This window comes from Lissotriton vulgaris, chromosome 11 (assembly GCF_964263255.1).
Source record: "Lissotriton vulgaris chromosome 11, aLisVul1.2, whole genome shotgun sequence".
In the NCBI taxonomy this organism is placed as follows: domain Eukaryota; kingdom Metazoa; phylum Chordata; class Amphibia; order Caudata; family Salamandridae; genus Lissotriton; species Lissotriton vulgaris.
Genome location: NC_141699.1, coordinates 1,086,753,785 through 1,086,767,024, shown reverse-complemented (window position 1 = coordinate 1,086,767,024; position 13,240 = coordinate 1,086,753,785). Strand labels below are relative to the sequence as shown.

General features: G+C 43.3%; 1 protein-coding gene across 1 annotated transcript in view; it reads right to left on the bottom strand.

The window, feature by feature from the left end:
• The window catches only part of LOC147684187 (cytochrome P450 2J5-like), a 150,834-nt gene that overhangs the window by 42,498 nt on the left and 95,096 nt on the right, over positions 1–13,240 (bottom strand). The window contains exon 8 of the mRNA XM_086944599.1: positions 8,218–8,359. Within this exon, the coding sequence (XP_086800725.1) occupies positions 8,218–8,359 (142 nt within the window). The remainder of the gene's footprint in view (positions 1–8,217; positions 8,360–13,240) is intronic.

Below are 13,240 nucleotides of genomic sequence, written 5' to 3'. Positions count from 1 at the left end.
TTTCTTCCTCTTGTAGTGTTTCTTGTTTTTGGAGTCATTATTTGCTTTAGTTGTGTGCCTTTTTATATTGTTTGTTTACTTGCTTGAGTTGTTTGATTGGTTAAAGTTGTTTATAGTGTTATTTTTGTGGTCTGTTTAGTAAAATTAGAATTCTTTGATCAGTTAAATGGTTGTTTGGACAATGCTAATTTATGTTTTCTTATAGTAGTATTATATATATAATTGCATTTATTTAAATATGAATGTATTTGTTTCACTATAATATTTTATATTGTTATTTATATTCAAATCTTTATGGTTGATAATAATGTTTCAGGTGTAGTTATTGTATTTTTATACGTTTACTGTTTTTATGGGGTTAATGTTTAATTTTTGGATGATGTAATATATTTTAATTTAATTATAGATGTTTGTTATGAATTTTGTTTTTTTTAAAGTAATTGGTCTATATAAAAATAGTGTTTTTGGTGTTCATTGAATTTATTTGTTAGCTTGACTATGATTTTGTAGTCGATATTGTGATAATCGATATTTTTGACATGATATAGGTTTATAGGTAACAATATTTGTGTTCCCGATAATTTTGTTATTGATATATACAAAGTTTGATATTTTTGTTAAAGATATTTGTGTGCTCGATATTAGTGATAATTATAGTTATGTATGCAGTCAATATTGTTGTTCTCAATATTTAATTTCTGATATTTGTTGTTCTTGATATTTGTTGGATCAATATTATGTCACTGATCCCTTAAAAATATATGAATGATAAATAAACACCTGAAATGTACTGACTTCACACGATCTCCTCCATCACGTTTAGTTAATGATGTCAATTAACTGCAAGTAAATTGTACCTATCCACCTGGAGAGTAAAGACGCCCCTGCGATCTTTTCAACTTTTAGAGTATCAGATTTAACAGTGATATTAACCAGGAGCAGGAGATCTGTGATAGCACCTATGATTGCCTCATCTTCTGATATAGCCTGTGCTCAGGATTCTGCCTGGAGTTAGTTACTGTGGTACTGATCTGTACAGTAAGTGCACCTAAACACATTTTACTTTGGAACATTTACTTACCCCCAAGGACAGTGAATAATATGACATTGAGAGTGGGTTTGCAGAGAGAGATGAGTGATATTCATCATAGAGATGAGAAACAGCATACTATTGGAATCTAACTTGAGCTGTGTAATTTTAAATGGGAGCTAAATACTCAAACTGTGGTTATTCAGAAAGCCTTGAAAAGTGATAGATTTTGCAATCATTTCAACTGGTTTATTTTCCATTGTGTCAATTATTTACATTATTTTACTTTGAACAGACTTACATGATTACAATGTATTTGTATGTTCAATGGGCATATTTGTTGGGGTACTCCTATACTAACTTGCACGATAAACTTGTAAAACTGTTCCAAGTAGATTCTGAAGGAGATATTTGATTATAATATGAATGATGAATTCTAGGTTTTGTTGACACTGTCTCAATCTAGAAAGTTCCATGAAATTATTTAAGATGCCCATTGAGTCTGATATTTGTTTGGCCAAATCAACGTGTAAAAGAATGTCAAGCAGGCATTCATGGGTATTCAGATTCTAGAGCAGGCTTCTCCAACCAGTAGCTCTCCAGCTACCTGTAAGTAGCTCTCCTGTGTGCAGCCTAGTGAACTAAATTAGAAGCATTTGCTTGGTTGAATCAATATATGTATACTAAGATGAAATTCATATTTTCAAGATGAAAATGTGTAAACAGAACTCATAAGTAGGCCTGGGCCGAACTTGCAGAGTTATCAGAAAACTCAACAAGATTCTGCGGAGTTCCCGAAGAGGAAAGAGTATTTTTCTGCCACAATCCACCTATTCCTTTTCAAATTCAAGGTGCAAGGATAGATTATGCCACTAGATGACACTGTTCCATTATTAATGCAAGCTGGAGATTGTGAATAATATAAGTTCTAAGGATCGATTGAGAAGTTGGCAGATTTGAAACTGTATTCTGCAACAATTCCAGGAAGGGCATGCAGAAACTGAGTGGTGGGCCGAGGGGGGGTGGTTGATATATGAGGAGCCTTGAGAAGGTGGAGGTAGGTGCAAATTCTAGCATGAAACATAAACATTTACACCGCAGGAGAGTTATAGGTTCAAATTTGTCCTTTATAAATAGCAGCTAGGTCTCCTCCTCTCTTCTCTCCTACTCTGTCTTTTCTAGCCAGTAAGATGTGAACCAATTTTACCATATTTGAAGGAGAGAGCACAAGCACTTTAGCGCTGAAAACAGGTGCAGATTAATATTTACGTGATTGTTACAGGACATCTGATGGGGCACGAAATCGCGATTGTCTGCCTATATGCCCCTAACGTGGATGATCCAGACTTTTTTAGAGGTGCTCCATTCACAGCTCCTCCAAATCGACGTAGATCATATATGCATGGGTGGGGACTTCAATCGCCTTTTAGATCCACTTAGGGATGCCACATCTATATCAGCTGACACTAAACCCCGAGCTTGTACTGCCTTGTTGGCGCTGTGCGAGGACTTGGGTTTGCTAGATGTGTGGAGTCACTGCCGCCCGGGCAAGCGGGCTTACACACACTACTCCGCTCCGCACCATACCTGGACGCTACTGTACTATTGGCTAGTTACTCCCTCATTGGCCGCCTGGTTTAAAGCGACCCTACATTTGCCCTGAACCATATCCTATCATTCGCATGTGATTATGACCCTTAGAATCCCCAGACCCGAGGGAAGTGAAAGGCAGTGGAGGTTTCCTGGTCAGGCTCTACTTGATAGCGTATTTAAAGATGAGCTTTGGGAAGCAATAATCGATTACTTTTGCATAAATACTGTATAGGTTTCGTCATGGGCTATACTTTGGGAGGCCTTCAAAGCTTATGCGAGAGGGGTGTGCATCTCTAAACACGCCGGGGTTTTACTGGATCTCAGAACAACACTCAAACAAATAGAGACGCAGCTGAGTGTGCTAGATCAGGAATCAATCTTGCACCCAGATCGGGACACACAAAATAGACGGTTAATATTACTAACAGAGTTTAGAGAGGCCGCACAGCGCGAAGCACACTGTCTGAGTAAATATGCCACAGCTCGTCGTTACGGCGAGGGCGAGCACCCAGGCCGCACGCTGGTGAGAATGCTTGGCCCTTCGACTGGGCGGTCATGTATTACAACGCTACAACTCACGCAAGGGCACCTGCTCACTGGTACCCCGGAGATTCTCGACGAGTTCCTGAGGTATTACACACAATTGTATATGTCGTGACTGACGCTCGACAATGTTGATCGAGATAAATACCTGGCTGAAGTTGCTGTAGTATGGTTAGCAATAAAGAAATAGCAATGCAACAATTCCTTGCAGAACCTTTCTCTAAAGATGAGATTATTAATGCTATAGAAGCCATCAATAGCTCCACAGCACCGGGGCTAGATGGGTTTACTGGCGATTTCTATAAAATATACAAGTAAATACTAGTGCCATACTTATTGGAAGTTTACAATGATGCTCTGGAAAAGCAGATTCTTTCTCCCACTTTGCGTGCGGCTGTGATTATACAGTTGCCAAAACCAGGCAATGATCCATGCTTGTGTGCCTAATACAGGCCCTTTTCCTTGTTGAATCTGGATTATAAAATATTTGGCAGAATGATAGCACTACGTCTATCTTTGTTACTTTACCGGATAATATCACCTGTACAGTCCGGTTTGTCCCTCACAGGTTCACAGCAATAAATATTAGAACTCTCTTTGCCACCATCAATAGGATTGACCCGCAAACCCCAGCTGCAGTGGTGCTGTTAGACACGAAAAGGTGTTTGACTCACTCTGATCTAAACGCACGAGACAAACACCGCTGAGACCAGACACCTTTAGGTCTCTGCTACACAGACGCACCCGCCTGTGTTTTTCGCCTTCATCCTCAATACCGTACCTACGGCCCATGAACTACCCGTCGACCGGGTTTGAATTATCACCGGTTATTTGCATCACTCTTCACACCTACTTCAGCCCTGATGAGTCACAGGTATCACCCTGTTTGACGAAACACGTGTCGGCTGGCGTTGTATGTTCTGAAGTAAAGATCTGTGTTATCAAAAGAGACTAGCTTAAATATGACCAATATTGTTAGGACTCTGAATAGATCTGTCATGGGCACCTTGTTGGTGAGTTCATGAAGCCCTCACCCACCAACCTGGTTGGTGGCATGATTCATCATCGGGCCCACCAAGTGACACCTAATGTGTCCCGGGTGTGCTGCGATGCCTGATTACAGCGGAGCTGGTATTTTACTGAGAGTGCAGTGTGAGGTGTAAAGTGAAGTGTGAGTTAAAACGGCTTGGCGAGGGTCCCAGTACCCGAGGGTAAATTACATTTTATTAACTGGGCCCCCGTCAGCGGTTAAAATAAGGCTTGGGGATGTTTAAGGGAGGCGAGTTACTACCTCCTACATCCATCAGTTGGTCGACATGTTTCAGCCAGTGCCTTAAACTAAATCTGGCTTTCCTCAGGACCTTTTTAAAATAGAGTGTAGTGCAGGATAAAAAGGAGTGCAATCCAGGCTATGTGTTACACTCACTAAGGTGTTTCTCTAAGTGTGAGAGCGGATTCCCTTCTCATATATGCCTGTCCTGAGGTTGTATACACCTACCACTCCCCACTAATTCCTTTGACTGCTAGAGCGCCAGAGTCCTGCTCACCTCAAACCCTTAGCAGGCCTTCCTTGGAATGGTCTTTCTTCTTAGCTGTTATGAGGAAAATGGGCATGTCAAAGGGCTTTATTGAACCTACCGCACTCCATTACATCTCTCCCATTGCCCGACTTAGACTGAACGGAACCCTCTCTCCCCAATTTCAATTGACGTGGGGCACCAGGCAGGGATGCCAGCTGTTGCCATTGTTGTTCATAATAGCCTTGAATCCGTTGGTCAGACACCTACAGGAGAAACATTTGCACAGGGGACTTCAGTTTACAACTGGACCATTATCAATATCCTTGTATGCAGACGATGTTTTCCTGTATGTTCGAAGACCACAAGAAAATCTAGAACATCTAAGCAGAGAAATCATACGTTTTGGTGGCCACTCTGGTTTAGCATATACTGGAGAAAGTCTGAGATATTCCCGCTGACAGTTAGCACAACTAAATGGGATTGTGAATTCCCACTAATATGGTGTGAGGGCACCACTAAATGTTTAGGGATACACTGCATGCTGACTTTTCCCACATGACCTAGAATTGCTCGAAAGTTGCTCCGTATTGGAGGGGGGTATGCGACGCATTGTGTAAGATGACCGACCTGGACCTGCAGCCCACGCCACCAGTTGCCCTTTTAGGTTATATTCGGAACATCCCCAAACAGCTACATAGATACACCTCAATAGCATTATTATTGGCGAAAAGGAAAATAGCTATGGTCTGGGGGAGTAGGCGTACCCCCACTGTAAAAGCATGGTTAAGTAGCTTGATCTACTGCAACACTAACAGTGATTTGTTTTCCTCTACATTGCCTACGACCTCAAGACCTAAGGACACATGGGGTCCTTGAAAGCCTATTTGCTGGAAATTGCTCAACCCTCTTCATCACAAACGCTACCTGGGATAGTCCCCGCTGGGTTTGTTTGAAAATTCATGTAGCATATTAAAATGTGACTGTTCAGTTAATCACCTGTAGGCAGTAATTGCATCCCATTGTATTAGAGGTCTCGCTGAGTACGGAGTTGCTGTTCAACTTTGACTTGGGTAAAGTGTTAATGTATGTTTTGTTAAAATGTTGTCGTTATTGCACCAAAATGTTGCATTATGAACATGTACCGGACGATTGTTATTGTTGAAAATGGTAAATAAAGTTTAAAAAAACAAATGTAAATGTTAGGGGGCATATTATCAAGCCCCTTATCGCCGCGTTATCAGCACTTTTCTGCCAATAACGCAGCAATATTTGCATCGCCCTATTATCAAGGCAGCGTTAATTCAGTTAATGTGGCTGTTGCGGTGGGCGTTCCACCGCAACATCCATTCACTTCGACGCTGACACCTATTATCAAGAGAGGCGATAAGAGGTGGCAGCGACGAATTTAAGAACAGGAAAGACCAGTTCTTAAGGTGGCGAAGCGAGGAGAAATGTTTCATTTCTCCTCGTTTTTGCTTTTTCCATGTGTGCTGCCTTGTGCAGCACACATTGAAAAAAGCAAAATGCCACGGGTTGTTTATGTACAGGAAGGTGTCCCTTCCAGTACATAAACAAACCTTTTTTTAAAAATGCCAATTTATAACTTACATGTGTGCAGCATGAAACAGTACACATGCAATTTACAAAATGGCATTTAAGCTTTGTTTATGTGCAGGAAGGAACACCTTGCTGTACATAAACAAACTTTCCCTGCCTGCGCTGGTGTTAAGTTGTAAAAACTACCGCCATCGCAGGGGGAAACGCTAGGCTGCACCATATCCTTGGTAATATGGTGCAGCCTAGCGTTTCAGAAGTGGCGAAGAGAGGCATTAAGCCAAGGCGGCTAATACCTCTTTTCGACACTTTGTTGCTAATATGCCCCTAGGTTATTAAACTGGTCAAAACTGCTTCCCTTTCACATGTACTTGCTGCAGGTTTGTTTCAGCAGCTCAGACCTGCACTGGCAGTTTTTAATTCATGCTTTTAAAGTCACTGATCCAGGCGGTTTAAATCTACCCTGTAGCCCACCTCTGGTATTTAGCTTTTATACTATTAGTGCAATTCCTGCACTATAATAAAGTAACATTATTTGAAAGTAAACTATGCCAACTGGGTTTAGTTGATCCTTCACCATGTTTAGTGTTTGGAGCACATGCACTGGGAGCTATTTAGCACTGTCCCAGTGCTGAAAGTTAACAGAGGCCTGTAAATTCAGTCATAAGAGGCAGAAATCCAGATAGATCATACAGGACACACTTCTCAACAGGCCAGCGGTGCTGCCCATTATAATGGACTTCGTGGGGAACCATATATGTGTCCATGGAGTGGTCAGACGAGTTATGAAATAATATATTGGGGAACAATGTTGAATGCTTAATACAATTCAAAATAAAATATATTTACTAACGAGAAGCCAGGCAGAGAGTATGGGAAAGGCATTGTGTGCCTCACTGGTCTGGAAAACCTGCGATGCTCGGTGAGCAGATGCTGGGATTTTTGCAGGCTCTTTCTCATCACCCAGCCTGCCTCTCCTTACCACAGCCCCATTGTGTGGAAAAACGAACTGCAGGCAGCTAACAAGAGCACAGAAGCAGCTTCTCTTTCCTATATGTCACCAACCTCATCTGGGCTCACTCTCATTTCAGACAGTGCCACTTCTGTGGATCTGAGGGTCAGAGGCAAGTGCTGACACTGGCGTTGCATGTCCCCCATGTGGTCGCTTTGTTCATAGAGGCAAGAGACTTGGAAGAGAATCCTCCAAAGGATGCCTGGGAATAAAGACATGGCACTGGCAGACTCCTTCCTATTGGCTCTCCTGCGATCCTTCGAATCGACTCTACCGCTGTCTGGGGGCCTGAACGACAAAATTAAACATCTCTATGTGGAGGAGGTAAAGATAGTTCTTAGGGCCTAACTAAACGTCAACATTCCTTAAGACAACTGTGTACTATTCGCAGATGAGAGTGTATGGATACAACGTGACGCATCTGGGAGATGTGTCAAGTTGTAAAGCCCTGCGCCAGAAGGAGGCGTTCCAGCACAGGGGGGGTGGGGGCGTTCCGGCGCAGGACGCCTCCTAAAAGTGGCTGAGTGAAATCTACAAGATTTCACTCAGTCACTTTTGGGCCTATGTTGCATCAAAACCCTGCCCCTACTTGAAGCAGGTGTAAGGACTGACGCAGCATTGTGAGCATAGGGCCCCCCAGAGCATTGCTGGAGCTGCGTCGCGCTTGCGATGCAACTCCAGCAATGCGCCGCTTTTACGGCACAGATGCGTGAAGCATCTGTGCTGTTTTTGCCCCATGGTGCGCCGCATTGTAAATGGGGCGCATGCATGGTGGCGGAGGCATGGAGCACAATAACTGGCACATCCCTGCTGATATGCAGGGATGCGCCAGTTATTGTAAATCTGCCCCTCTGTGTTTTAGCTCATAGAGCCACCAGACGCCGGATGGCGCCACTGGCTGTAGTGTGATACATTCATTCTATGTTAAAGAGAATGCTGATGTTTGTCAAGTAAGATATCATTACCTGCAGAGAAGGGCATGAATGCCTCCTTCCTCACAAAACTTCCTTCTTTTTCCAGGAAGCGACTTGGGTTAAACTCTTCAGGAACCTCCCAAATAGTGTGGTCATGAAGGGCAGAGAAGAGGTTGGAGATTACAATGGTGCCCTTAAAGAGAAAACAACAGTTTTTTTTTTATTCAAATGAGTTGAAATGTGTTGGATCAACTGGGTGAACTGATGCAAAACATAACCAGTCAGTGAACGGGCAAACAGATGGGCAAATGGGATTGGCAAATGGAAAAAGGCGAGGATGGACAGGCAGACAAGTGTACTCAAAGGCACGGGTGAGACAAAAGTACAGGCAAGCTGTTCAGAAAACAGATGCTAGGAGGGCAGGATACTGGACAGCAAAGAATCCCCCCACGCAGCTGGAACAAGGCCACCGAAGACCAGCTAATCACCACTCTCGCCCGAGACCCGCCAACCGAGCACACCGACACCAACACAGCTGCCTGCAACCTCAGGCAATGGAATGACGACTGTGCCAACACTCTCGCCCCGATCAAGAAACTCACACACAGACGCACCAACAGAAGGGCCATGTGGTTCACCGCCGATCTCCAGGTATCCAAACAGACCTGCCAAAGACTAGAGAAGGAATTGTGCCACGAGCCAACACCAGACAACCATGCAGCCCTCAAGAATGCCAGCCGCAGGCACCACCAACTCATTCGAACCACCAAAAAGACCTCCTTCAAGAATCGCATCAACAACAACGCACATAACAGCAAAGAGCTCTTCAACATCGTATCTGCAATTTTCATGCATTCCATGTCCTCAACTTCGCTGAAACTTCAGTCGTATATTCATGTTATGTTCAGCTTACAGTAGCGGGATTTCTTTAGCAGCAGGACCCGCTGCTTCATGTAGAATGTCAGGATAGAGAAGCCTAGCCTGCAGAGTCCCTTCAACAGGTGGCCATCCTGCAGCGCGTCATAGCCGCGCCCTCCGTTTTACGGTCTTGTCTACATTTTCACAGTGGCCTGCAGCACAGCTTCAGCAGCTTAGCTTGCAGCACAACTTCAGCAGCTTTGCCTTAGACGATTAGTACATAGGGAGCTGGGTCCTTCAGTTCAGCCACGAAAAAAGCTGACACTGGAATTCTGCTGTATTTTTAGATGAGCAGTGCCTAACAGCGCACTTCTTACAAGTTTTAGCTCCCACAACGCCCAGCTTAATTACCTCCTTCAGATTGATCACCACTCATTAAGTGACGCCACGGGCTAGAAGGCATCAGTTTATCTGCGACTGCCGTAATCTTTTTTTTTTAAAGTTCTTTAAAAGAACAGTTGCGGGAACAACTTAGGAGGATGCAATGAAGAGCGATGTGGGAATGGTCCAATAGTAAGTAGAAGGCAGGATTACACTCAGTGTAGTGCATACAGCAGGTCTTGCAGACACCGCATGTGCGCTGCCTAAGCTCAACCTTAAAAGGGGCACTTGGTCTGGCATTGGCTGCCAGCTTCTTGCCTTTGCTAATTCTCTTTTCTAATGTGTTTGTAAATCTTTATTTCAATTATAGCTAAAGAGGATTGAAAAGTTAGATAAATATAGAGGCTTGAAAAGCCAGATAGAAAGGGTTAGACAGATCAACAATATTGCAAGGAGAGATAGATAGGTAGATAGATAGATAGATAGATAGATAGATAGATAGATAGATAGATAGATAGATAGATAGATAGATAGATAGATAGATAGATAGATAGATAGATAGATAGATAGATAGATATTTTAATCAAAGGCACAGCTTCAATTAGTAATATAATAGTTAAATGTCCATATATGCATGTCTTAGAACGACACTGAAAGCAAACAAGAAAGCCATCCAGCAGGACTAAATTAGTTTGCAAGCATAAATGTAGTGCTCAATTAAAATGCAATTATGCATACCAGCATGGCATAAAAGAGTGCCGTTATACATACACTTCGTTGTCTGCGCATTGAGAGTAGGATACATTTATAAAGAACAGTTTCAAAAGGACACACTCTGGTATGTTGCAAAATAGCAGCAGTCAGATAAACAAAGGCCAATCCAAAGTAATTTACAACAGCATTTGCAAGAGACAGGAATTGATAAAGCTGGAATACACCCTGTGCTCACATCTAGTAGAAAGTGTTATGTTACCACATCAGAACACAAAGGCAGCACCAAAGTAAAAATAAACAAAAACACTGGCACTGAATGGAACTACCTTGTGGGCGGATGTGCCCCTTGTGAAGGAGGAAAATATAGTTACTCAAAATGATGGTAGCCAGTGGATGAAGTAGGCTAACCAATGCCCCATGCTGTAGGCTGTATTGGGCAGAAGTAAAATGTGAATCACGCAACAACACACCAATGAATGAAGAGGGCAGGTTGAAAGCCCCTTTAATTATGTATATTTTATATATATATATATATAATGTGAGGAAAATCAAAAGGTCTTGTCTATCGCTGCATCTGAAAAAGACTGTTTGCATAATCTGTTCTTACTTCACTGAGAAAGTGGCAGCCGAATACCATAAGAACAGGATTTCATTACAAGAGTGGAGGCTACCATTATGCATATTTTTTTAATGCAGTCCAAGCAGCCACATACATCGTAAAGCAAAAAGGTTCCAGAATAGAACATTAACAGCAGATAAAAGGCATGAGCCCATAACAATCTGCCTCTTTAAAATGCGGCTCCAAGCAGATAAGTTAATTTACATTTACTTTACTATTGCTTTACAATACTTTTTAAATACTGTTTAAACCTAATCTTACTCATTTGAGGCCTTTTACCCCCCCCCCACCCTCCTTTCTCTATTCCGGTCAAGCCGATCTCCAATTTATGGAGGTTGGCCCCGGCCCCCCCTCCCTTTTTATCCTCCTCTTTCCCTTGAGTTTACTGGTTCTTTGGACTTCTCGGTCCTCACCTTAATCCTCCTTAGGGGAAAGGTCTACCTCCCATCGGCACCTCTCTCCCATGCCTCAATATCCCGATGTCCTGATTTCGCGCACTCGCACTTGCGCGTTATCATTCCTCGCTAATGCGACCTCCAGCTCTCATCTTCATGTAGCGTTGCCTTTCGCTACCGTGCCTTAACCCAATTAAGGGCTTATACTGTAACGCGACCTGACCCTCTTTTCCATCTTTCGGAGAGTGCCACTTTAGAGGAAAGGACCTTGGCAACCCGCTTATTACGTGGTCTCGTTGCCAGGGTGCTTTCCTCATTCGCTCTAACAACAAGAGCAAGCTGATCGGGTGCTCGAGCTTTCTGAAATTTGCTTGACCCGATCAGCTGACATTCAACAGTACACTCGTTGCTGCGCTAGAAGGCTCCCTTTTTCTAACAATAAGGATTTAAGGCCCAGATGTAAGTAAAATAGATTTACCGATTTTTAATTACCGAATTCTACCGATTCGGTAATTAAAAATCGGTAAATCTAAGGGGTGGATATGTAGGAACATCCAGATGTTCCTTTTACCGAATCGGTAAATATCTGTATTTACCGAATCGGTAAATACCGACCGGTAATGCCCCATTCATTCCTATGGGCTTTGAAGCCCACAGGAATGAATGGGGCATTACCGGTCGGTATTTACCGAACCGGTAAATACCGATTTTGACAAGGGTGCAGGGGGTGTCACTTTGACAACCTCTAGCACCCCCAAAAAAGATTCGGGGGGCCATGTGGCAGGCATACCTGCCCTAAGGGCAGGTCTGCCTGTCATATGGCACAGGTGTGCATGCACACATGTGCATGCACACCGGAATCGGTATTTTACCATGAAGTTGGATTTCATGGTACAATACCGATTCTGTAAGGCTTATGGGACTCAGAAGAGTCCCACCTACATCTCATTGTTACCGAATCGGTAAAAATACCGATTCGGTATTTTACAGATTCGGTAAATTTACCGATCGGTAAATTTACCGAATCTGTAAAATATGTGGCCCTACATACCATTTTGTGAATCTCGGTCGGTAACGGCCGAAAATACCGATTTTCGGCCGTTACCGACCGACCTACATCCGGCCTTAAATTCTTTAATTAGGTGTCTTTAGTGTTTCATATTCTGTTTTTTTAAACACCTTTGTGGCTTTGTGGCTATCCTCTACCGGCTGTCCCCTACTAAACCCCACATTATTCCCCACTCCTTTGTTCTAACCGCCCTGAAACCTTTGTATTAATATTTAAAATAAATAAATAAATAAATAAGGGGCGCAATTTACCTAATTTTAATATAGACCACCAAGTTTCTAAATCATCTCTGAGACTGTCCCAGATTACGGGAGGTATAGGCAGATTTCATAGCGCTTCGACCTTTAAACCTGTCACTCCTGCCCTTGAGATCTACAAAATGCAGGTCAGGCCAGCAGCTTTGTACGCCGCAGAACTTTGGGGACATATGAAAGTACATGAGCTATCGAAGGTTGAACATGCCTTTATGCGCCATTTGGTAGCTCTCCCACAAAGTACTCCCCTAATACCACTACGCCTAGACTTAGGCTTAGAATCCATCGATGAGCTGGCAGCTGCACGACCGCTGCTCTATTGGAGAAGACTTTGGTCCGTGCCGGAGCTGGCATCCTTTAGGGCAGAGTTCACTGCAATCTGGGGCCAGCTACAACACAAGAACATACCTTGGCTGGCCCACGTCAAGGCTTTTTTCCATCAACTTGGTATGTCACAACTTTGGGATGCACCAGAAGATTGCTGTGTGAGGACGCAAAGGTCCCAAATAGTGGCGGCTGTAAAGTCCTACAACCTCAAAACTCTACACTGCTCGACCTCCCTGGGAAGGCTGACCACAGAGTTTCTTCTGACGAAAGTTAGCCCCAGGACGGAGGTGTTTCTGGACTTGGTGCAGCCCCCATTCGCAAGAAAACTGTACACCCAACTGAGGCATGGCTCCTTACCAATAGGGGCACTTACATCCAGATGGTCACTCTTGTCAGAGGCCAATTGCCCTGCTTGCAACTATTGGAGGGAAGACATTGTACATATATTCTTTTTCTG